We start from the raw sequence: 27,387 nt of genomic DNA, 5'->3' as shown, positions 1-27,387 counted from the left end.
CCTTACTTCTGCACAGCTGCCTTCAGAGCTGGATGGCCGAAGAGTGGCGGCTGCTGACTGAGGGCCCAGCTCTGCAGGCAGCAGCGCAGAAGTAAAGGTGGCAATACCATACCCTGCCATCCTTACTTCTGCTGGCAGCAGCTCTGCCTTCAGAGCTGGGCCCCCAGCTGCCCAGCCACCACTCTCCAGCTGCCTGCAGCAGTGCCAAAGTAAGGGTAACAGTACCACAGCCCCCTTACAATAATCTTGGAACCCCCCATAACAACTTTTTGGGTCAGGACCCCTACAATTACAACACTGTAATTTACTATTTTTAAAATCCTATGACCGTGAAATTGACCAAAATGGACTGTGAATTTGGTAGGACCATAAGTCATGTGGAATAGTCCCCTTTGTGAACATATGGTTAAACACAATTATGGCAATATTGTCTGACTTCTGACTAGCAGGTGTCTTCCTTTTGCTGCATACGTACACTTAATAAACATCGGCAAGTAGAACAGGCCACCATTTCTTGGACACATAAGGCAAATATTTCCAGTCCGCTATCATGTTGCAAGAGTGCCATAGGAGCCATTTCTGTTTCTTCAAGCATCTATTGATAGTCACCTACATATAGATTCATTATTATTTATTGTACAACTCGTCTAGAGCACGGAATCTAGCCAAACCAAATTTGCACAGCCCTCATAGGGTTAACATCTATCTATTGTCGTGCTTTGTAAATCTAAAGACATAGTTTCTGTTTTATAAGTTACATTTTGGAGCAAAATTTTTAGTGAATCTTTTCTACATTCAGCATGTTTGATTGCTCTGTATCTTCTTGCAGGTTATTTATCTCATGTAGCTTTAGTACTATGCTTTTAAGATCAGTGAACTATTCTCTCTCTTATCATTGGTGTTGTCAGTGGCTATGTAGCATTCAACATTTTCATGTCACTGATGCCACAATTCAGCTGCCTCCACTTATGTGGAGGTATTTGTTTCAGTGAGTTGTCCTTTTTTGCTGTACAGTGAAATTTTTCTTCTGGTAAGAAAATTTAAAATAAACATAATTACTACAGAGATGTAATGGACTTTTCTTGATCCAATGAATAAAAGAAGCATCCATGTGTACTTATAATGATACTGTGCCACTTTCAGCGGAGACCAAAAAGTGGCAATGCACCCATTTCCTTTTCGTAGGGCACAGTGGTGTCCCCAGTGTTGTCAGTTGGCTTTGATGCATCTATAGGTAGAGTACAGTTTATTTCTATATAACAGGAACACTGACTTAGTTTTATGCCTACTATTGGTTAGTGGATAATCAGTAAACACTGATGGTGGTATTTTTGGACACATCTTGCCTGTCTTTTATCTCAAGATACATGCCTAAAATGGCCTCAACATGTTATATGACAACCGGGGGTCAGAAGTCTCTTGCAGATATTGTCATGTATTACCCTCTCCTAAACATTAGAAAGTGTCATCCTAATTATAATGGGTTGAAACTATGTATTTCTGATAATCCAGAACCAAAACTTTCATTATTTTTAAGTAAGCAGTCTAAGATGCTATTTTTGTCAGTTTTTCATACCACAAAATCATGATCTTCCCATTTTTAAAGCCAATCCAAACTTCAAAGGAATTACATGATAATAATTATGATATGTGAAAGACAATGCAAGTTTAGTTTAAACCTATGAACTTCCTGAAGCTAAAATGTGATGGATATGCATCAGTGCATTAATGTTTACCATAACTGATCATACGAAAACAGGCTACAAATTATGTAAAGTAAGAGCAAATTAATAAAGAGCTAATACAATTTTATTTTATTAACTGACAGACTTCTGGCCTTAAAGTCTATGAGTCTCTGATGAAGTTGATATTCACTATTTGCAATTTTACAATAACATAATAAAATTGGATTTAATTGTAGTATTCTTACAAGATCAACATACTTCTGTTTTCTTTTAAACTTTTAGAATTACCTTTAAGCTGTAATAACAACCAGACATATAAAGAGGCCTGCCCATGAATTCAAATTAAGTGTTTTGAGTTTTCTGTCTACAACAAAAATTGAGATTAAATATATAAGAGCTTTATCTAAAAACTCCAGACTCACAAAGAGGCTATTGTCAGCAAACTCCCTTGTTAAAAGGAATAACAGTAAGGTTAGCCAAATAGTACTGTTTCCATGTGCCAACTATAATTTAATCAAAGATAACATACTACCAGTATATTGCTGTTTCACATCACTGCACTGGATTCCAATAATGTCTCACTTCCATCTGCTAACGGTTTTACAGCAATAAAGTGCAAAGTAAGTGAGCTATGAGGCACACGTATGATATGCCTTACAATTTTATTAGGGCTTGAACTGTTTGTTACCTGTCTTGCACCACTGAGATTATACATGCTCTAAGATTATTCACTGAGTAAAGATAGGACTAAAATAGTTTATTTGAAACCCTGCAAGCTCTGCAAAAGACATGAAGCAGAACAATAAATTTTATATGTTATAGTATGCACTTCTTGTAATACAAGCACAGAATTGGAATTTTATTGTAAACTGAATTTTTATATCTTATTTTCTTATAAATTATAATGGACCTTAATATCTCCTCCTCCAAGGTAAATGAACATAGTTAAGCAATTATTAAACGTACTTAGAAAATAAATCATTATTCAGCTGTTACATAAGTTGAAGAAAAAAGTGTGGAAGTAGAGCAAGAACTGACAGGGATTTGAAGGGGATTTCAGTGCAAACAGTCTCTTCTGTGAGCAAGAGTCAGGCTAGCTGTAACCCTAATAACGCAAGATTTGTAGAAGCGAGGATTGTGTGAGGCGAGTGAAAAAGAACTGTGTAAAAAGTTGTCGCGACCTTGTGTAGATAGATATGGAATGCAGACTAGAGTCTAAATAAATGTGAAAATAAGACATCAGAATGACCTATGTATAAACAAAATGCAGCTGTTGCTCATTATTGTATGTAAGAAAAGGTGTAAATGCTTGCTGTAATTGTTTACCTGGAGAGCGACCTGTTTAGCTCTCTCCCTCCATGCAATTGCTAGAGATAATAAAGTATGTGATTTGCTGCACCCAACCAAAAAGTGAGAACTATGTTTTTCTCCAACAAAAGGCAACCCCAATATTTACCTACTGCAGATATATCATCCTAAAATATCAGGGGCCAAATTCTGCTCTCACCTATGCTTCTTCAATTACATTTAGCCTATGAAGATTTATAAAGCTTTTAATGTTCAAGATATATACTTTTCTGAGCAGGCTGAATTCATTCAGTCTTTGGTTCATCATCATCTCTTCTAAAATGTTCCTGCTAACCTGCACTTGTTAACATAAGTCCATTCAATTATGAATAAATTTTCCCTTTACCCATTTCAGCCTCCCTGCTAAATAGGGCAAATTTTCTTTAACAGCCTCATCTCTGTAGTTAATTTTTTTTTTAATTACTGAGAACATTTCCAGAACTATTTCCACCACCTCCCATATGACCTAGATGTGTTGCCCTATTAACAAAACACAGTGGCTGTGATGTTCCCTGGGGTATCCAGAGTTGTGAGGCACCTCACAACCACCTGCCCTTAGCATGAAGGGGTCCTGTCTGTGCCTGCTGTGGATCAGGTCCCTGAAACCATCGACCTCTGAGAGCACAAGCACTGCCTTCAAGGCCTCACTTTCTCTGTAGTAGCAATGGTTTCACACCAACCTCTGAGTTCTCAGAGAGCTCCCTCAAGTGTCCAGCCCCTTATCCACTGAAAAGTTACAAAATTACCAGGCCTGCTGCACCCAAAGGAACAGTGGTAATCCGCTCGTAAGATTCAACTCAGGACCAGCACTCTGCTTAACACCACAGGCCTTAGATATATTTTATAGTGAAAACAAGAATAAGTTTACTATCAAAAAAGAGATATTCAAGTGATAGTGAGTGAAAATATTGGAAACTAATTGCTACACATAAAACAAAATCATAACACATTTTCTAGACACTAAAAACTCAACTAATCAGTTAACCAACTGCTAAAGAAGTTTCTCACCCAAAGTTCTCAAAAGCATTTCCAGCCAAGCCTGGGGGAGACCCCACTTTCATGAAGCAAATTTGCTGTCCATTTGCTTCTGAGGTGAGCAATACCAACGTATCTTTACCCCCAAACATAGAGCAAATCTTTCAAGTGTTCTCCCCTCCCGCTGTTTCTCTCTTCATTTTAGTTTCTTGCTGAAGTTCTTACAATCTTTCATTTGCATTCAGTTCAGAGTGGTGATAGGATACCCACTGTGAATCAGACTATACTCAATTTACATGTAAACAGGTCGATGGTTAGACATCTCTTCTCTGACACAAAACTTGTTTTTCAACTTTGCTGGTGACCAGTACCTAGACACAGACTTTAAGAATATATTTTCAGTATATACGCATATAACTCTTTACACAACATCTGTACATGCATGTTGAAATGATACTGATGACAACTGTGACACCAGTTTTTATCTGAGACCTCATATTACATTCTTTGGTGAATCAGAATGTGCATGCCAGACTCAGGAGATTCCTGTAACCCCTATGCACCCAATCTGTGCCCCCTGCCAGGTGGCACTAAGAGGTTTCTGGGTCACATTGTCCTTTAGCTTAAATAGCTCTTCACTGGAAATGCCTTGCCTGGATCACAGCTGCCTTTTTCTCAGCCACATGACATTGGTGGCTCATCATCATCCTGCAATCAACCAGCACACTCAGTTCTCTTTCCTCCTCTCTCATTTCCAACGAAAGAGCCCTTAGTTTGTAACAGAAATTCTTATTAACAGATCCTGTGTGCATGACCTGACACTTCATACTATTGAATTTCATCCCTACCTGAACTTTTCTAAGCTGTTCATGAAAACATAATAAAAATTACAATAATAGCTTGAAACTGAATGAAGCTAATAGAGAAGCCTGACATAATGACCTCTGCCTTTTATAAACCCTGAAGTTTCTAATAAACCCACCTGGTAGGTTACAGATATTCAGGCCTGTTTTTAAAGTCCTATACTTTAAGAATTTAGGTATACATTTATCATTTAGCTAGTTATAGAGGTATAAAAGAAAGAATCTGTGTAAGGGCCTTCTCTCATTGTGACAGTCTGAGGCCCTGTTCTTAAGCTAAGGCCTTTGGCTAAGCAGTGGGAACAGCCATAAGCTGGGAAGCGTATGGTCACAGCCTCACAGTCCAAACTAGTCACATTGACATAAGGCAATCTGGGGCCGTTAGAAAGGTGATCCAATCTATCACCTCCAGATAAAGGGAAGAGCCTAGAAGATGTAAAAGGAAATTTAGTTTGATAGTTTTCTGTTTGGTAAGAACTCACTTATCAATAGACACAGCTGGGAAACCCTTATGTCTTTATAGATGTAGTTGTAAAATCCTCATTTCTGTATTGTTTTGTCATAGTTCCCACTTTGCTATTGTTTATTTGCATGGTCTCGGTCTGGTTCTGTGACTGTTTCTGTCTGCTGTAGAATTTTGCAGGGTGTAAACTAATTAAGGTGGTGGGATATAATTGGTTAGCTAATCATGTTATAATATGTTAGGATTGGTTAGGTAAACTTCAATAAAATGATTAGTTAAGGTATAGCTGAGAATATTACTATACAAATTAGGGGCAAACAGGAAGTAAGTTGGGATTCGAAAATAAGGAAAAAGGAACTTGGATTTAAGCTTGCTGGAAGTTCACCCCAATAAACTTCGAATTGTTTGCACCTTTGGACTTTGGGTATTGTTGCTCTCTGTTCATGCAAGAAGGACCAGGGAAGCGGGTGATGGTGCAGGAATAAACCCTCTAACACAACCTTTTAAAAAGAAATTGATAGTAGGGCTTTTCTTTTCATAATAATTTTTAATAAATCCTCGATTAAAACAATACATTTCAAGCAATTGAAAGATCCAGTATAAATTCCTGAAATCAGTTTTCTTTGACAGATTATCATGCACTGATTCTGAAAAGACCAATCATTTCCTTTTATACACATATGCGACAATTAGATCTTAGTTCTTATGCTCCTCTAGAGGGCACTGGTAACTTATCAAGCCAACTATCAACATGCAATAAGTCGTCACTGGAATACATACCAGAACAGGGCATACATACCAAGGGAAATCTTTACAAAAATAAATACTTCTGTGTTTTTAAAACTAATAAAATGGAGTCCAACCACACCAGTGAGAAAGAAGGGCAGCCTCACTAAATTGCTAGGAAGGGGCCAGTGGGATAGGAAGGGCACAGTGGATCTGGGAAGCTAGGCTCTGTAGATTCACGCATTAGTACATTTGACCTTTGTTTAACACAAATAAGTAAACAAACTAAAGCAGATGCTGCTTTAAGTGTAAGCATGGCTGTGGGACCTGCACAGATAAGTCTGTGAAATTACAAACAAAAAACGGGGGCATTTTAAGTAGGAAAAAAAAAAGGGTATTTCAGGGAAAGAAAGACCAAGATTAGTATTTTAAGCTCCAAGTGAGCCTCACAAATTGTACACTTTGAGTCAGTGCGTGTAACCTTAATGCAAAAGAACAGCTTAAAAAAATTCTTGATCATTCTGCTTTCTATACTTTTGACTTTCAATTCTCTACAAATCTTTAAAGTAAGCACTTCAACTTTACACTGACCTTTACTGAAGAAATGAGCTGAGCTTTGCCTTATTCATATGAGCTACTCAGGAGAACCATACATTTACAGGTATGACCGTACATATTTGGCTATACAAGAAAACCATTAATAAAGAAATATATAGGAAGTCTTATGTTCAAAGGCTTACCAGAAGCATAAGAAAAAGATCAACAGAAAAAAATAGAAGATTTGTGTGGAAAGGCCTTTAGAGGAAGACATAGACAAAATCTATCAGCAATTGGGGAAATGAATTATTAAGGCTGAGGCACTCTAAATTCTATTTCCATATGTATCTTGGGTCAGGAATGAAGCACTATTTATATTTATATAATCACTAACTTCAAATGGGAGGAGATTATGACTATGATTCCACGTATATACTGACATTCTCAAAGACCATAATATCTTTCGTAAATCTCTTCCAAAAAGGACTTTTGCAAAGGGATCCTTTTGGAGATTTCTTGCCCCAGAGTCCACTTCAATGGTTTTTAACACAGAAGGGAACAATTTGACCCTAAATATAGTTGTGTCCTTGCCATCTTAAGGGAAACAAGGAAAGGCGTTAGCGACAGCCTGTGTACCAGCCACATGCATGGAGAAGGCTGCCATAATCACTCTAGAACAGTGCTGAAGAAGGTACTGTTGAGGGCCAAATTAGCACAAGGCCACACGGGCTAAATATAAATGCTGATGCTAAGAAATACAACAGACAAGTAGCAGTGTATTTGTGAACAGTTATATACTGCATGCAAAGCTAAAACAACACTGTTAAGGTTTAGATTTTAGGCAAAAGGGAGCCAGGCAACCAGAATTCCCCTTCACAAGAATAAGTTGCAATAGGGTTGTAATGCTATCACACAGTAATCAGGTAATTTTTGTGAAAAGTATTATAGATATTCCTTAAGTTTATTTCATCCCTCCACTTGATAGTATTGAGTCTTTAATACTTTTGGACTGATGCTGTCTCTAGAAATAGCATATCAATAAATGTATTGTTATTTATAATATCATGCAAGTAATTGTTTTAAAAATGTCTGCTTCCTATTCTATATCTGCTTCACATTTCAGATACTGCATTACCTCAGCATACGGAAAAGTTGTTGGTATTCTCTCCATAAACATCATTCCAGATCAATTTTCCATAGGAAAAAAATCCTCCAAGCTAATGCCCATCCCCAACCTCACAGGCTATTTCGTGTTCCCTAAGGCCAGGCCAAATCTCCAGGCCTGCCCCGCTCCTACCCAAAGTTTGGAATTTCAGTTCAAACTTTACTCAGGGAGTTACCACACTACTCTAGGGAGTTACAGTGTTCTTATCCCCACCATCTTTTACAAAGCCTGATGCTGGGCTAAGGAGTTAGTTTAGGTCTCTCCTGGGATCTTTAAAAATTTAAAGACTAAGACTTTCAAGTTGCATTTTGTATACTTTAATAGGAAGAAACTGAGAAGGCTTTCTTCCCATTAATGAGGATTAAAGTAACAGCAGAGAGCACTTTGTTTCTGTTACCGTACTGGTGTTTCAACTTTGATCATTCACAATGTCACTAAGGGAACATAATAAAGGGATTCAGACTCAACCTATATTTACCATCCTCTGTTAAAACTGCCAAACAAGTCTGTTTTTGAGACAACAGAAAGATATTTGTAGTAAGGTTTCTATTACTGCCAAGTAATATGTTAATAGCACAGCTTTCATCAACAGAATCAGGGACCGTCACATTCAGAGGATTACTAAAAGATACACAAGATTAGCAATGGAGTCAGAGAGGAAGTCAGGACTGGACAAGCAGCAGCACTTCTACTAAAGCTGAAAAAGCAGCAACATTTCTCCTCTGGTTTAAGTGGCTCCCTAACTCCAGAATGGAACTCATAAAATCCAGCTGCACTTAAGTTATTGATCATGAAAAATACTCTCAGAGTTTGTTAAAAACAATTTGACTTTAATTGAGCAAAAGCAAGTCGCATCAGACATCCATTCCTAACTGACTTCATTCTCCTTGGATATCACAAAGGTCTTTAAATAACTGTACCTCCAAAATGGTCTCAACAAAAGGTTTGTTGAAAACAGATTACCTTTTAACTGTTTAATTTAACTGAATGATTTTCTATAAAAGCTACAATGTGTCTAATGCATCAAAATATAGAAACAATGGCTAAGTCATCGTACACACTGGCAAATCAGAACTGCACTGAACAAATATTTATCTTCTCTTGATATTTAAGGTTATTTCTACTCTACAGCAGCTACAGTGGTGCAGCTGCACCGAGGCAGCTGTGCCGCTGAAGCACTTCTAGTGAAGATGCTCCAAGCTGACAAGAGAGAGCTCTCCCATCAGCTTAATAACTCCTGCCTCCGCAAGAGGTGGTAGCTCTGTCAGTGGGAGAAGCTCTCCCGCTGACATAGCGCTGTTCACACCAGCGCTTAGGTCAGCATGATTTACGTCGCTCAGGGGCATGGATTATACACACCCCGGAGCGAAGTAAGTTATACCAAAGTAATTTGTAGTGTAGACATAGCCTAACAGTACTCACCTACTACTATATACACACAGTTGTTTGAGAGGCAAGATGGAGCTATTTCATTTTCATTTACTATTTTAAATAATAAAGTATCATAGTATTCCAAGTATCTTGATATAAATGGTTCTCAAATACTTATGGAACGCTAACAAAAACAGACTGACCAACCAAAATGAAAAGTCCAGAGTTGCACCTGGACTTTACAGACTAGCTAGGGCTGCTCTGGGAAATACACCCAATCAAAAGGAAAGAGCAACTCCCACAGTCCTCTGATCTATTGCCACAACAACAATCTTGACCCCATGGCTTTGGTTCCACACTTTGAAACACTCTCAAGTGTTTTGAGTGTATTGCAATAAATAGTATGCACAATGAACAAGTAATTCACAACAAGAAATACAAATGGTAAAAAAACTATTACTGAACACCACAGCAAATTAAATCTTCAAAAACCAAATAACTATTTTTGCATATGGATTGTAAAATAATTTAAGATTAAATTTTAGTATTAAATGGCAAAACATTGTTGTGTAAGTTCGAAAACTTGGCTCTCTCACCAACAGAAGTTGCCCAATATTAGATATTACCTCACCCATCTTCTCTCTCTAAAACCATTGATAAATAATCCAAATATAGCATAAAGATTCAAAAATAATACAAGGCTCCCAATGTAAAATAGTACCTAGAATTTAGTCTGCCTCCTTCAAGTCTCATCTCAGATCTGAGTCTTAGGAATTCAAATATGCTCTTAATTGAGACGCAAAGTCATGTGGATAAAAGGAAATCCCTTTTCCCTAATCTAGCAATTCCTAAAAAACACATTTGGCTCCCCTATGGAGAAGGGAGGCCAACTCATATTTTAGCCTCTAGTAGGCCTTCAGGTTTAGTCTAGTTCTTTGTCTAGTTCTGTGAGATGGTTCCCCAGGCCCTCAAGTTTTCCTTTAACAAAATTATCTGAAGTTCATCCAGATGCTACTTTGAAGCATCAGTATGTTTGATAAACATTTCTGAAGTGTTTTCTAGCAAGTCAGCTGGACAGGAATCTCACACTGAGATTGTAAAATTATGGCATCACATCTGTGTCTTTGACCACGTTGCTGTTACTAGCAGCTTAAAGAGGCCAATTTTCCTTTTGACGTCTTTGGGGGGGAAAAAATCATCTGAAAATGGTACACACTCCACAGAACTCTCATCCTCACCTGGAAACCACAGCACTAGCTGACTGGAGAATTCAGAGGGAAAACCAGCACACTCTCAGCAAAATTCCTCCTTAGTAGACATCAGGGAGATCTTGCCACCTTGGAATTGTATTTATTTCTGAGCTCCCAGAAAGTTCTGCCAGTGCTGCTCTCTCCATTCTGCTGCACTTTCTTTGACATCCAGGCCTCTCACAACAGCCTCTGGCTGTTCCAGAAGCTCTCTCATCAAATCTGATGATAGTTGTGCCAGCAATAGTTTTACACAGCCAAAAAGAACCTTAGAGCAACACTCCACACCTTGCCTACTCAGCTCAGCATTATGTCCTCAAAAGTTGTTTCCCACCACTTCTCTAAAGCATTAGTCCCCTACAGACTAAAATCCTGTTAAAATGGATGAGTTCAGAGGGGGGATTTAACCTACCCTTCACTCCTTTCAACTAACAAACCACTGTAATTCACTCAGCTGAAGCCTGGGGGCAGTTTGTACAAGTGAGTCATAATTCCCTACAATTAGGGATTTGTAATGGAACCCTAGTCAAGCCCTTAATAAGAAGGCACCAGCCATTTTGCTCAGTCCAGTCTTGAGAGTTCAGAAGGCAAAAGTCAACACGAATTTTTAAATGAAAGCTTAAAGGGACAGTAACGAGTCTCCTGCAGCTGGTGAACATTTTGCTGAAATATGACGTCATTTGGGACACTGGCAGCACAGAGGCCCTATGTCTGCAACTGAAAAGTAGTTTCCAAAGTTCTCCAATACTTAGGGTATGGCTACACTTGCAGCTGTACAGTGCTGGGAGTTAAACCTGTCTTCGTACAGCTGTGTAGGGAAAGCGCTGCAGTGTGGCCACACTGACAGCTACCAGCGCACTGTCGTGGCCACATTTGCAGCATTTGCAGCGGTGTTGGGAGTGGTGCATTATGGGCAGCTATCCCACAGAGCACCTCTTCCCATTCTGGTGCCGTGGGTTGTGGGAAGGGGGCGGAGGGTGCAGGTCATTCTGGTTCCTGTCCCAACGCCCCGTGATGCATCGCTTCACATCCCAGCAATCCCTGTGTTTCCGTCCACATTTGGCGCCATCTTTGCACGGTTTCAGTGCAGCGCGATTCTGTGTTCCATTTCGGTCTGCAGGAAATGGAGCCCAAACTGCTGAGGAGTATGCTGACGAGTCTCGCCAGCACATCACGTTTGGCAGTTGAGCTATTACTTAAGATCCAAAGTGACAGTGAGGAGTCTGACAATGATAGCGAGTCGCGTAACACGTATGACACGAAATTGCTTGTGGCATTCATGGACATGCTCAGCACTGTGGAACGCCGCTTTTTGGGCTCAGTAAACAAGCACTGAATGGTGGGATCACATTATCATGCAAGTCTGGGATGACGAGCAGTGGCTGCAGAACTTTCGGATGAGAAAAGCCACTTTCATGGGACTGTATGAGGAGCTCGTCCTCACCCTGTGGCACAAGGACACGAGACTGAGAGCTGCCCTGCCGGTGGAGAAGCGGGTGGCTATTGCAATCTGGAAGCTGGCAACTCCAGACAGCTACCGATCAGTTGCGAACCAGTTTGGAGTGGGAAAGTCGACCGTTGGAATCGTGTTGATGCAAGTTTGAAGGGCCATTAATCGCATCCTGCTAAGAAGAACCATGACTCTGGGGAACATGAAGGACATTGTGGATGGCTTTGCACAAATGGGTTTCCCTAACTGTGGAGGGGCGATAGATGAGACACATATTCCTATTTTGGCACTACCCCACCTAGCATCCGAGTACATTAATCGGAAGGGGTATTTCTCTATGGTTCTCCAGGCGCTTGTGGATCACCGTGGGCGTTTCATTGACATTAACGCAGGCTGGCCCGGAAGATGCATGATGCACGCATCTTTCGGAACACTGGCCTGTTCAGGAAGCTGCAGGCCAGGACTTTTTTCCCAGAGCTGAAGATCACAGTAGGGGACGTTGAAATGTCCACTGTGATCCTTGGAGACCCCGCTTACCCGTTAATGCCGTGGCTCATGAAACCGTACACAGGGAGCCTTGACAGCAGGAAGGAACAGTTCAACTAAAGACTGAGCCAGTGCTGAATGACTGTGGAGTGTGCTTTTGGCCATTTAAAGGGCCGCTGGTGATCTCTGTATGGGAAGCTGGACTTGGGCGAAAACAGCATCCCCACGGTTATAGCCGCGTGCTGTACCCTCCATAATATTTGTGAAGGGAAGGGTGGAAGATTCAGTCAGGCATGGACCTCTGAGGTTCAACGCCTGGAGGCTGAATTTGCACAGCCAGAGAGCAGGGCTACTAGAGAGGCCCAGAACAGGGCTACAAGGATTAGGGATGCCCTGAGGGTGGAATTTGAGGCTGAAAACCAACAATAAGGTTTGGTGCCCTGCACGGGAGTGAAGCGCAGTGGTTACAATGTTAGTAGGAATCTGTGTTTGCTAAGCTGATTTGCAGTGCCTGTTTCTTTCCTGGGCTAAGGTATCTTTAACTTTCTGCAATAATAAAGACTGTTTTCAAAGCCAAAAATTCATTTATTGAAAAGAAAATTACTTTATTGAAAGAAACACAACTTTTTGGGAATCTGAAAGGGCAAGGGGGTGGGGTGGGGAACTATACAATCACAGATTTGCGTATGTCCTGTCTGGAGTGCTGTGCAATGAGTGCTGCACTTCAGGATGGCTATACTGCATGGTGATGGGGGTTGAGTGCAGAGGGTAAGGGTCATAGTTCTCAGGGCTGGTTGGTGAACATACAGGTGTTGGAGGCAGCTGGTGGTGGTAAGAACCCGGATGTTGGGGAAGGGGGGTTGGAGCTGACATGGGGGCACAAGGGAAAGAGCTTTGGGACAAGGGGTGCAGGGGGTCACGGGGGCGGTAGTGCTCCGCCTGCATGGCTACGAGCGCCTGGATAGAGTCCGCTTGGCGCTCCAGGATGCTTATCAGCTGCTCCGTGCTTTGCTTCCTGTGCACTGCGTTTTCCTTGCGGATCCTGCTTTCCCTCTCCCTCCACTCCTGCGCTTTTTGATTCTCTGTGAGAGATTGATGCATCACTTCGTGCAGCATGTCGTCTTTGCTTTTTCGCGGTCTCTTCCGGAGGTTTTGCAGTCTCTCAGCCGGTGATAACATGGACAGCCGAAATCTCAAGGTTGCATCTGTAAAGGCAAAATGCAACACTTAACAGAGGCAGCATTGTTTATACCAGACAGAGTAATTCCCCTGCACTTAAGGAGGGCACATACAGTCTTCACAATAGCATAATTTGCCCATCCCAAAGAGAGTGCACATAACCCACGGGAGCCCCGAAATGGTGAGCAAGGGGGACTGACTGTTTCAGGGCTGTACTGTCCTCTGGGTTTCTGTGCGTTGGGGAGAGCCAACAGCTGCAGGGGGCACCTACACTAAACACTATCCCAACATTTTCCATAGGAGTTTATCCTGGAAGATATCTCGCTGGTGAGGGTCACCTGGGAAGCAAGGGAAGGTCTTCTACTGCAATGAGGATTCCGCCCTGGCCCCTGTGCAGCTTGCCTGTGTGCAGCAATGGTCCCCCCACCCCTCGCGGCACAGTGGTGCGGACGCATTAGCCTGACTGGGTCAAGGACCACAGTGGCTCTCCCAATAAACCTGCGCAAGTGCATTGCCCACGCTCTGGATGAGACTTTTGAAGAGATTACCGAGGCCGATTACCGTGACGTGATAGACCACATCAATGCGCTATTCCACATCTAGGCATGCATGCATGCAGCCTTAACCCTCCCTCCTCTCCTGAAAAATTTCCATCCTGAAAATAAAAGCTGCTTACCAGGAACCTGCTCCTCTGTTTGCCCTCCACCAAGTACCGGCTGCTGCGACTGGCTACCTTCCTCCTGGCTTGAGAAGAGCTCCTGGCTGCATGCCTCCAGGGACTCCGGGGTGTCTCCCTCCACCCCAGTACCCTCACTCTCACTTTCCTCCTCCTCCTTCCTCCGCTCTGAAGTGTCCATGGTGGTCCTCGGAGTGGAGGTGGGGTCACCCCCAAGTATCGCGTCCAGCTCTTTGTAGAAACAGCAGGTCGTGGGGGCAGCGCCGGAGCGGCAGTTTCCCTTGCAGGCTTTGCAATAGGCACTCCGCAGCTCCTTCACTTTAACCCTGCACTGCAGCGCGTCCCGGTCATGGCCCCTTTCCATCATGGCCCTTCATATCTGCCCAAAGGTATCGTAATTCCTACGGCTGGAGCGCAACTGGGACTGCACAGCTTCCTCCCCCCAAACACTGATGAGGTCCAGCAACTCGCCATTGCTCCATGCTGGGGCTCGTCTGGCGCATGGAGGCATAGTCACCTGGAAAGATTCACTGATTGCACTCCACACCTGGCTGAGCAAACAGGAAGGGGATTTTTAAAATTCCCGGGGAATTTGAAGGGCGGGTCTGATGGTTGGTCACCTGAGGCTAGGGCAGTAGAGTTCGAACTGATGAGCAAAGTGGCTGAACAGGCATTCTGGGATACCTCTGAATACCTCTGGGTGCCAATAACAGTGCTTTTGGTGGCCACACTGGCGGGGCAGTGCTGCATCAGCAGCACTATAGTCTTTATTCCTCTTGTGGAAGTGGAGTACAAGTAGCGCTGTTGCCAGGGAGATACAGCGCTGTATGTGCCTTGCCAGTGTGGACGGTGAGTGAGTTACAGCGCTGTAAAGCCACCACCAGCGCTGCAACTGTCAAGTGTAGCCAAGGCCTTAGAGTCACAGAATTTAAGGCCAGAAGGGACCACCAGATCATCTAGTCTGACCTCCTGTATATAACCAGACACCACCACCTAGCACTTGCACAGTAAACCAAACAACTGAAATTAGACCAAAGTATTACAGCCCACAGATTAGACTTCTGTGTGCCACAGACAGAGAACAGCAGAAACTGAGGCCCACCAATGCCCAAGGCGCCCCAATGTCAGGGAATTGATATGCAGTAGGTGTTCAATACAGAAAGGTTAGCAAGAAGGGGTTTACCTGACAGCTAATAGGAAGATATTTAGTGGTTAATAAGGCATGAATACAATTCCACATTTATTGGTGATTTGTATATAGCCTTCAAACGGTGCTGCTGCTTCCTGGGATTCTCCTAACCAATCTTCATGTTTACCATTCATTGTGTTAATGCTTAAAACTTTATTTGGGTTTAAATATTAAAATGAAACTCGAAGTTGCATACTAGTGAAGGCTGACCACGGAAACAGATCCCAGCACCAGTGAGGTTCAAAGACAGTGCCCAAGTGGTGAGATCAGACTTCTGTCTTGCTCACAACCCCCTCTTGGCTGCTGGAAGAGCAAGGAGCACCTGTTCCCTCGTTATCTCTCCTGGCAGCTTTGCAGAATTCTCTCCCTCTGTTCATCCTTGAAGCTTGAAGAGTGGAGGGAATGGAGCTGCCAGCAGGTATAGGCAGAACAGTTACAATGACAACTTTTCTTCCACAGCTGGTTTCATAAGCTCTCGCACTCTCCTCCCACCCCAGGGTGGGAGAGCTGATGCATTTTTCAACATCCTGCAGAGGTGCTGAGCACTCTGCAGGACACAGGGGTATCACACTGAATAAACTGTGCTCATATGACAGGTGCTCTGCTCCCATTACATCAGACCAATCAAAGAAAGGAAAAAGCTGGTCCTTAGTATTTGCCTATCAGGAAAAAACATTCACCACACTAGGGTGACCATGTCCTGATTTTATTGGGACTGTCCCGATATTTACTTGTTTGTCCTGTATCCCGACCGAACGCAAATTATCCCGATATTTTGCCCTCTGGCGCACAGGCGGAGGGGGCTCGCGCCCCCCTGCCGCAATTCCACCCTGGCCCTGCCCCGACTCCACCCCTCCTTCCCCCATTGGATCCATCCCCAAATCCCCACCCTGGCCCCAGTCCCCAGCCCCTGCCCCTCACGGCCCTATTGGATCCCTCCCCAAATTCCCGCCCTGGCTCCGCCTCTTTCCCAAGCACGCCGCATTCCTCCTCCTTACCCCTCCCTCCGAGGCTTGCACTAATCAGCTGTATGGCAGCGCAAGCACTGGAAGGAGGGGGGAGAAGGAGGACGTGGCAGCCAGCTCAGGGGAGGTGGAGGCAGAGCGAAGGTGAACTGGTGCGGGGGGGGGGGGCGGGGCGGGGTGTGGTGTGGGGCTACTGGCAGGTGCTCAGCCCCCACCAATTTTTCCTATGCTCTTGGGGGGGGGTAGGTTTTTTTTTGGGGGGGGCGCTTTTGTTTTTGTTTTTTCCTCCGCTGCCGACTCTTGTGTTTTTTGGGGTTTTTTTGTTGCTCCGCTGGCACCCCGCCTCCACGCTCCGATATTTCACGTCTCTCATCTGGTCACCCTACACCACACAAACATGCACACACACTGAGGAAGGCAGGAGAGTGATTTGATTCATTGCAGTGAGTGGTTAAGGATATTTTAGTACACTGAAAGAAACAGAAGGTTTTTTACTTTCTCTACACATATTAAAGGAAGATAGAATATGGTTTATAATCTCTGAGACAGGACCCCCATGCTGCCAGTGTCAAACTTGATACAGTTTTTCAGCCAGCTGCCTACAACAGGGGGTCTCAGAAATACCAACTGGAATTGAAAGCTTTGCTTCCAAATGCATTTCACGTCTTGTGTCAAGCATAAAAACAGTTTTTACCTTGTGACAGCTGACTTTAGTAAAAGTGTTAGAGATTTTCTTCATGTTGGAAAATGATGCCTATGATATTTAATATGAGGAAGGGCCTAAAAGTCCTCAAAACATCCTCTCTAAATATTGGAGAGACTGAGGTGCTACTCCTAAGCAGCAGAAGACAGTTCACTATCCACTGAAATATACCAATATCTGCAGAGCCCGAACTATGACAGTGCAAAGTTAACCTTGGCAGAGAGTATGGAGACTCAAAGCACCTCCATCTTCTCTCCAGCCTCACTGCCCCATATCTCGATCTTATTGGAAGCAGGTGGCCTTTCGACTAAATAAAGGCATCTGGCAGAAAAGAGTACCTAGAATTGTTTTGTCCCAGACAAAGGAATCAACTGATAGGCAACATGCTACTTAATTTCTCGCTGCCCTAAGGGGCTTTAACTATTCCGTAGCATGATAGATTTGGCACTGCACACTCAAAAGACACAGTACAGTTTTAAAAGTTCATTCAACAATTATGCATCATTGAACAATTTAGTTCCTGACATTAGGAGCAGCTTCCTGCATTTATTAGCCAATGAGAAGATATGGTTTCTAGAAAAACACACACACACACACTTTTAGCTTTTGCTTCTTATTTCTCCCTTTTTCTATTTGCAAGACTGTCCCAAAGCTTTTCTTTGTTGCTCTTCTAGTTATGAGTTGATGAATCCACAGTTTAAAAAATAAATGAGAGATGTACAAATAGTAGTAATTTATATCTGTGCTTCAAACAGTATTTCAAGCACAAGTAGCATTTCACGCTCCTCCACTGCCAAAACAAAAAAACAAAACCCCAAACAATAAAAGCAAATACATACTATGGACTCAACAGAAATCACTTTTAACACCAACCCTTAAGGAGGAAAAGTTGTTGTGACACTACTTTGGCCTAAATCCCAGCAAATGCTTCTCCTTGCCAGTAGTCTCACTGAAGTTTCTGCTCATGTGAGTAAGAGTCTACAGCACTGGACTCTTAATTTGAAACCATGGGAATGGAGAAGGGCGCACAGGATGGAGGCAGGGTTATTGGTTTATTAGCAATACAAAGCAGCAAAGATGGCTAATGGATCATGAAGTCTCAAAAGTGAGAGAAACCATTTTTAAAAGAAAAAATTAAATCTGTTATAAAAATTTATACTTTCTATCACACCAAAATGAACAAGTCATCCTGGGGGATGCTCCCACACACATCATTCAAGGTTATTTAAGCAAATATTCCCAATTTACTGTACCCTTTTTCTTCTAGGTAGATTTGTGACAACAGCTCTATCACACTTGCCATCTTCCCACTCTCAAAATATCCCAGACTGCAGTGTACTGTTGGTATCACCAACACTGACAGAACAGTAACTCTGTTTAAGGGGTAAAGCAAGTCAGTTTTTATTCCCTATTCAGTGTTTTCTATTCTTGATTTACATAAACAGAGTAAAAAACAATATGAATTTTGCTTTTTAAAAACAAAACACTGAACACTGGGAAAAAAATTCTACGTATTTTCCTTGTAAACAGGTTTGCTGCTTCATTTGCAGCTACTTGTGTTAACAGCACTGTGCATGCCAGGATGTCCTGGAGCAGGAAATCTGGCTGGAGCAGAGCTGTGTCATGGTCCTGAAAAAGGTACATTAGAAAAAAAAACACATCAATGGTTTATTATGCCTCATCCAACAACTTCTATTGAAAAAGATCTGTTTTTTCCATCTCTGATTAGCACACTGATCAAAATACATTAAGTTCACTGAAGAGCAAAGCACACATTTTTAAACTAAAAAGTTGTTCAGGAATGTTTTAACTTCTAGTCAGATCAAAAGAAAAAAAAATCACATCCATCCTTAGACACTGTCCAGTATAAACATTTTGGAAAATATTAATATAAACAATGAAGTGATCAGACATTTGAAAAAAGTGTGTCTGCCAGGTACACACAACAGGATAGTCCTATTATATAACTGAAACTCCCAGCAACAGCATGGAGCCATGCAAAGACACAGGTCTAATACTTTATAGTCTCACTAGTGTCTAATGTATTGATGAGACACCCTGAGATATTTCATTCATTCCACGCTTTCCCTCCAGTCTCAGGGAAGATTTTGGGACTGTCATAGCTCTTCACCTCCTTGATCTAGGATCTGATAATATCTTCTCTCATCCTCTGCAATGGAGCTGTTCCCCCCAACTCCTCACCTATGTTCCAACCCCTTCCCATCTAGGCCCACGGGAGATAGGGTGGAGATTCCAGTGCTCTTCCTCCCCTTCACTCCCCCCTTCCCACAGAGAGGACAGATGGCTACCAATGGTGCTTCTCCTACATATCTTCAGGATCTTTAAGGAAGTCCTCAAGACATGAAGGTTTTCTTTAACATCCCAAAAAATATGTCCATGTGTTCAGAATGAATGGGCTGTGTGTAAAGAATCTCTAGTTGCTCCTCAACCTCTCCAAGAACTGGAAAAGGACTTTGTCAGTCTCCTCCATCTGCTGTCTTCACCTGTTCTATTTTTCCCTAATCTCATTTTCTTTTCTTTAGAACAAAAACAAACAAGAAACAAACACAACTAAGTATGTTAGTAAAATGTAAAAAGCTGTAATTTAAACATAAATTACATATGAAAAATTTAATATTTGCATATTAACATTGCCTCTCAACATAAATGTAGTATTTCTGATTACTAATCTATTAATCTATACTTTAAGTATATCAGGTGCATAAAGAATATACAATAGGTAAGATGAGTGAGTTAATACTATCACAAGAATCTTCCTTTATTTTTCTATTTCATGACTTGTTTAAATATGTAAGCCTACCATTAACTTCTTGCATTTCAATCTATTTTTGTTTTGTTTTGTTTTTGTCCAATTAGAATAACGTACTAAAAAAAGCTGTAAAACCTTTATGTCCCACAGCTAGCATATTTCTAAAGACTCTGACTCTAAAAACGTATTAAATATTGTTTTCAGCTTTTTCTGAGGTGGCCTGGCTTCACAAAAAATTCAGTTAGAAAAAAAAAAAAAGAGAGATCAGCACAGATTACAACAGCTCCGATACTAGCTAGACTGTCTGCTTGTCGAGAACAGAAGCTCAGCAGACTACTCTCTGTAAACATGCCCCAAACTGTCATACTTCATAGTACAAAGGCAAGAAGTAACACTAAGCACTTGCATCAGTGTATTTATCATCCTCCACGTAACTCTCCCACTTTATAGGCTTTTGAATCTTTTATTTAAACTTCCAAGCTCCAAAAACACAACTGCATCATGCTTAAGCACAGCCTCAAGGTTCACCAGAGGCCAACTGACTATGATGGGATAAGAATTTAAAGAATAATGTAAATGCTTTAAATCAGTGGTCTCCAAACCACGGGACGTGCCCCCCTGGGGGTGGAGGGGGGGTGGAGAAACGTCTGGGAGGGCAGAGCGGGTCACAGGCCAGCCCATGCAGGGGGGCAGGGAAGGAGCACCACCCAACCTTGCTCTGCCCCCAACTCCGCTCTGGCCCCACCCCCAGCTCCAGCCCCTGGCCACAGCTGCAGCCACCACTCCACTCCTGGCTCTAGGCTGCCAGGCTCTGGTTCCCAGGCCACAACTCCAGGCCCCCGGGCTGCTGGTTCCACACCCGGGGGGGCATGGACACATGCCATTACTGTTAAGGCGGGGCAAGAGAGGAAAAGTTTGGGCACCACTGCTTTAAATGTTGGGACTGAAGGGAGTATGGATGCTGAAATATTCCACATTATAGCCACCTGGTGAAGGGTATATTATAATGCTTACCCATGCTCATCTTAATGGGCAAGTTTTCTCTGCTTGCAGCCTCCACTAGGTGTCTCCTAACTTCCATCACAGCTTCCTTTTGTCTGAGATTCATTAAGGACTCCCAGAGTGCTTTGGCAGCTGGATCACTGTAAAAAAAAACAAGAGGGTTACACTAAACATCTGTTGCATAATGAAACAAGTTTAAGGCAACATTTACATTTTAAAATGTGTGTTCATACACAGTAACTTCTACGAGGTGGACAGTAGATAAACTAAAGATTAACTTTTAAAAATGGTTACTGTGATTCTATATTAAAAGCTCATATTAGCTTGTTACAAACTTGCATTACAAGTCACACATCCACATTTTCACAGATATTAACATAAGCTAAAATAAACAAGACAGCCCAGATGTAACCACTATTGTTCACTTCGGAAATATCAACAATGCTCTGAGGTTTTTCAAATACTGCAACTGAAGTACAGATAGGCTCCAACTCCAACGTTTGGGTCTGGATCTTGGTGCAAACATTCTTAAAATTTGGAAGCTGGTGTGCTGATTTGATACAATGGGCACCGTATCTCGGGGCTTTGTTTATTGTCCTCATACTTACATATAAGAAATGAACAATATGCAATAAAGCTTAACAGTCCTTATGTTTTTGGTATCTATAGAAAATTAAAATTATTTACAGTTAGTTTTTTATAAAAGACACTTAGTATTTTATTTGGCTCATCTGCATTCATTTCCTCATCAGTATTCTCTCTCATCCCAGATACTGCATTTTATATAATGAATGGCTTCAGTGTTTTCTCTGGAACAAACTTGCCTTAAGCTAAGTCCACGCACATTTGATTCACTGGGTTGGTTTTTTTCCTTGTTTGTTTTTTTTTAAATAGCTTCTTTCTGTTTTCTCTCAGGAGATTTTTTCCTCCTAAACTTCCTCTAGAGACCCTTACCACAAGTTTACTGTACGCCAGAAATAATAGTTTTGTTTTATGAAATACTCATAATTGAGTTGATACCTGTGTTGTGCTCTCTCCACTGATACAGTCTGGTTATGTTTTATATCATCCTCCAGTGCAGATGAGAATGCTTTCCAAGCCCCTCTATTAGTAGCCCAAGAACCCCATAACCTCTATTTGGATTTGGCAGGGGGCATGGGGAGAAGTGGAGGATGGGAAGGAAATTAAACACCTCCCTCAGCTAACCAGGTTGCGGGAGAGGGAGTGTATATTTTATCCCATTAACGTGCTCTGAGAAAGACAATCCAAGCTAAATAGCAGAGAAAAATTGGAGTAAATTGGGGAATAGTCTCCCTAGGGAAATGGCAGGAGACCCATCACTTGAGACATTTAAAAATTAGCCTTGATAAAGCACTAAAAAAATATCCTGTACAGCACAATCCTGCATCAGCAGAGGAACTGACTAAATGACCTAAAGGGTCTCTTCATTTCTAATTTCTAGGACACTTATTACATCTCTTTCAGGCCAATGAGGGCTGGGGGACAGCTCCTTCCAGAGATCACCCAGCCCACTTGTGATGCAGCCACAAGCAATACAAGTCACTCCACTCGCAAGGGTGTTCTGAGTGCACTGTCATGATGGCCAGCCCAGCACCAGACTTTGAGCTCTTGTAACACAAAATGGAGTACTTTTTGATACAAGGACTAGAATTCAAGACAAAGCAGAGGTTCCAAGAGTAACTGTATGCTTCAACGCAGCTTCCTTGAATTAATGCACTGCTGTGTTACTTTACAGTTATGATTATTGGATTGTTTGGGGTTAGTGCTCAAATTCCTTTCTAGTTATCATCATCATCCGAAAATGTAACTAACTGACCCTATTCAGACCACTCATAGAGGGCATGTCTACACTACCATTTTAAACTGTGTCAGAGGGTTAGGTTACTACATAGTTATCCCTTGTTCTAGTTACAACACTTGTACACTCTGCAGCATACATGGGATCCTAACCAACTTCCCAAACCATGGTAAAGCCTTGGACATGATTTGCTCAAGACTTTGTCTGGAACTTAACTGTATCCCCATCACACCATCAAATGAAACCGTGCTGTAACTGGGTCCCAGACACATAGCATGATGGGAATCTTCCGCAGTGATCATTTACAATGGTGCTTGGAGGGTGAGGTGGGAGGAGTAGCCCTGGTTGGCTCTCATCTATCTCCCTCCCCTCCTCTGAATGTTTTCCCACTGTCCCCCACCCCACTCCCTGCCACTGCTTTTTCTCATGTCTGTTTCTCCCTTATGCCTCAGTTATCTATGGGCCCATCTAGAGTGTACAACATCAGATGGTTTTACACAATTTTTATTTTGAACATTCTTTCCTCTCTGCTGATTGACTATTTGTTCCAATAATATCACAGTCTCTTCATTAGAGCACCCTCTCCCATGCTCTTCCATTCTTTGTCCCCCATCTGCTTACCTCCCTTCCTTTGTTTTTATTCCTTTAGCTAATCCCTGTCAGACTGTCTATTACGAACCCCAAGTTCGCAAATATCATGAAACTGGCTAAAAATATCAGGAAATTGCCTTAAGATCATGGATTTTTTTAAAGAAAATAATACATTTTGACTGTCTTTTTGGCCTTCTGGTTTTTGAAACTTCAGAGTTCACATTTTCCTGCTTTTCTCCACAACCATGAGGCTAGAAACTTACTTTTTTATTTAAATGAAAGCTGAGGTTTTCACACACATGCCTCCAGGAGCTGGGGCTTTAAGAAAAGCACTAAATATAGCAGTGCTCCTGACAAAATTGTGAGACTTGGCAGCAGGGCCGCCCAGAGGGGAGGGCAAGTGGGGCAATTTGTCCCAGGTCCCGCAGGAGCCCCCACTAGAGTTTTTCAGGGCCCCTGGAGCACGGTCCTTCACTCGCTCTGGGGGGCCTGGAAAACTCTCACGGTGCCCAGGCCCCCGGAGATTCTTCCGCTCCGGGTCTTCAGCGGCAATTCGGCAGCGGGGGGCCCTTCCGCCCCGGGACCCGCCGCCAAAGTGCCCCGAAGACCCGTGCCGGGGGGTCCTTCTGCCCTGGGACCTACCGCCAAAGTGAGATCTACTGCTGAAAAGTGCTGTATAAGAGCTAGATATTATTACTTAGATAATAACAGATTTTTTAAAAAACAAAAAACCACACCCAGACTTACAGCTGAGCCAGACTGATGTACTAAAACAAAGCTCTATCTTCTTCAGCTATTTCTCATAGCTTTTGACCAAGTGGGTTTTCTTTACTCTTGCTGGCTTAAGTTGCGGGACTGAGGGTTGTTTTAATGTGCTAAAACAGCAAAAAAAGACAAGTGTGGTGAAGTCTTAGAGCTGACTGGGGCTTGCCATACTCCCATGTGCCTGGAGCTTTTCACAAATTACAATGAGTATTTCCAGACAAAATTCTGGTTACTTGAGAAGAAAAAGAGCAAGAAGGGTAAACAACAGTAGAGATACCACAGATATTATTTTTCTTTCTGCAGATGTACCAAGAAACAAATACCCAAGCTCTAGGTCTCTGTATACAAATATTTTAAAATACAAAAAAAGAAATAAGAATCCATAATGCAAATACTTGATTGCTCAAGGCCAACGCTCTCAAAAATAATCCAGTTAACAATTCAAAATGCCTCATCAATAATACTCCACAACCAGCAATCTCCAATTCCTCACGTCACCCCGTTCCTGAAAAGCCTGAGTAAGCAGATAAGCCGTGCAGCATGCCCTGATAGTAAACACACATGGACACTATGGGTATAAGCCTGGGTCTGAGCCCAGGCTCAAGCTAAACCCCACTTAGGACCGCACTACAAATGTGCTAACCTAGAGCTCACATCCAGGGTCCCAGGACCCTGCAGCCCATGATAAGCTGGGACCAAAGGTCCAAGGCTCTATTGCTTTCCTGTATGCAAGCAGCCACAGCTTGACTTGGGTCCTGAAAGTCCTCCAAATGTATCCCAGAATGCCTGGCAGCAAAGGAGCAGCACTGCAGGCAGCCAGCCCAGTGTCCGAGTACCATTACTGCCTGGCCGAGCACACTATCCCTTCCTGCTCCAGTTCCTCCTCACTGCTGTGCGGAGTTTGCCCCAAGCAGGGAACAGAGATGACAGGAGAAGGAGGCTTCCAGGTGTCGGGATGTTCGGGGGGGGGGGGGTCATCCCTCCCCTGGGTGTGCTGAGCCAGGAGCACTGCCACTCCCCCTCCCTGCAGGGTGGTGCTTGGTTCCCACTCTGCTCTCTGACCCTTACACCTGGGACCTGCCTGCCTTCCTTGGGGCTGCGTGAACTGTCAGGCCAGTGAGTGGGAGCCAGCCCCAAAACTTCCCTGCAGCCTCCTGCAGCAGCGGCCCTGGTACCTCACTGCAGGGAAGTTTTGGAGCTGGCTCCCACTCACTGTCCTCACCAGGGCTGGCTCCAGGCACTAGCTTAGCAAACAGGTGCTTGGGGCGGCCACTCCGGAGAGGGGCAGCACGTCCAGCTATTCGGCGGAGGGTCCCTCACTCCCGCTCGGAGCAAAGGACCTCCCGCTGAATTGCCGCAGATTGCGATCACGGCTTGAGGTTTTTTTGTGTTTTGTTTTGTTTTTTCGCTGCTTGGGGCGGCAAAACCCCTGGAGCCAGCCCTGGTCCTCACAGTGCACACAGCCCAAAGAGGGTGGGACCAAGTGGCTGCCCTGCAGGAAAGGAGGCAGCAGAGCTCCCAGCTCAATACAGCTGTGGGAGGGATGATTCCCAACACCCCAGCCACTGCCCATACCTACAGAGCAGCTCCTTGGTCCCACTCCACTCTCTGTCCCTTGCTCCTGGGCCCCTCCGATGTTGGGGGATGGGAGGCACTTTGGGATATGTTTACTTTGAGTTGGGTCTGTGCACTGCAGTGTGGACGCCAGAGCCCTAGGTTCGAGCACACGTTAGAAACTTTTTAACCTAGGGTTAAAATGCATGGTAGACACTCAAGCCCAGAGTTCCCTGACACAGGTCAGCTGACTCAAGTCCCACTAACCCTGGACTTACACGGCTGTGTTGACAAAGCCTATGAGACCAAGGGTGCAGGGGGAATTCATCTCCAGCCCCTAGGATTTCTGCAAAGAAAACTCTTCAGCTAGCAGCCCCTTCCATTTTAACCAAGTAGCAATTAGCTCAGGCACCTCTGCTGATCACAGCTGCCATAATATTATACATGGTGAGGGGCTGTCTTTCAGGGCTTCAACCATTTAGGGCTTTCTATGTCAAAAGCAACTTCTTAAATTCCATTTGGAAGCTATCCTGGATCTGATGTGGATTTTGGATCACTAATGTAACATGCTTCTTGGGTTAACCACTGTTTAATAAGTAGGTAAATATATGTGGCATGAACTTAACATTTCCAAATGATGTTAAGGTGCATTCTCATGCAGTGCATGTTGAAACAGTCAAACCTCAAAGAGATATCGTTAGTGATCTCAAAATGTGTGAAACGAAAAGTAACACCAGGAAGGCAGAGTCTTTTCCAGTCCAGTTCTCTGGGCTAGCCAACCCAATCTCCTGGTTTCAACCAATACCTCTCAATGTTTTGGATAGCCAATAGGATAATTCAGTTTACATATGTAGAGATGCTAAATGAAAGAAATCCAAGTGTTTGCAGTAGACCCTATATTTCCCTATACAGAGCAAATACTGCGGTAAATTAGTTATTTACGGTAAAATTGGCAAATTACTACGGGTGAGTAGTGTGTTCTTTCTCCACCCCTTAAAGAGAGATTAAAATATTACCTGATATCCAAACAGGGAACAAAACAAAAGAGTACGAACAGCAGCATCCAGTAGTAAAAACTTTGAGGGACAGGGCCAAAACTGAGCAGATTTGAGAGATTTTGGCCCAGATCCATAAAGGTATTTAGGTTCCTTACTTCCAGTGAAATCAACAGAAGTTAGGAGCCTAATAAACTCTCAGGATCTGAGCCTTTGTAATTAGACAATTTTAGGGACACACACACACACACACACACACACACACACACACACACACACACACACACACACACACACACACGAAAGCAACTATAATGTTTGCTATTGAAAACTGGAGTATGCTGTGCTGCTTTCCTGATTAACAGTTATGTTGTGCTTTATGGCTGAAAAACTAATGAAGCAGTTAACCAGGAAAGCTAGCAGAGGCAAATGTGCACACAACAAAAATGTACCAGTTTTTAAAAATTATATGACCAGCCAAAGAATCTCCTCTCTCAAAACACTATCCCTTCAGTCATACATAAAACTATAAGTTTGCATAAAATGAAAGACTACATTTTTACAGTGTTCTCTTATAACTGTAAAATCCATAGATATACCAGCAAACTGGTATCGTCCTGGGAAAGTGGACTCCACCTAGAATGCACAGCTTTACCAATCTGTGTCAAAAGGCTCCTCAAGATTTTAAACTAGACTTTTATCGATTAAGGATGTTCTATCAGTGAATAGTCTGGCACCAAGAGTAAATCCTGTCTTTCACCAGTGCTACTTCAATCTGGATAAAGCATTTAAAATAGTTATGGCATGCAATAAATGTCAACTGGAGTTTGCTAGAAACTAACAGGAAATGCTAATCATAAGATAAAA

General features: G+C 42.8%; 1 protein-coding gene across 2 annotated transcripts in view; it reads right to left on the bottom strand.

Moving 5' to 3' along the window:
- The window catches only part of SCFD2 (sec1 family domain containing 2), a 306,757-nt gene that overhangs the window by 233,138 nt on the left and 46,232 nt on the right, over positions 1–27,387 (bottom strand). For both annotated transcript variants that reach the window (XM_039542584.1, XM_039542583.1), the window contains exon 3: positions 20,809–20,936. In XM_039542584.1, the coding sequence (XP_039398518.1) occupies positions 20,809–20,936 (128 nt within the window). The remainder of the gene's footprint in view (positions 1–20,808; positions 20,937–27,387) is intronic.

This window comes from Mauremys reevesii, linkage group 5, assembly GCF_016161935.1.
Source record: "Mauremys reevesii isolate NIE-2019 linkage group 5, ASM1616193v1, whole genome shotgun sequence".
Taxonomy (NCBI): Eukaryota; Metazoa; Chordata; order Testudines; family Geoemydidae; genus Mauremys; species Mauremys reevesii.
Note: the sequence above shows the minus strand (reverse complement) of the source record. Positions and strands in the feature narration are given on the sequence as shown.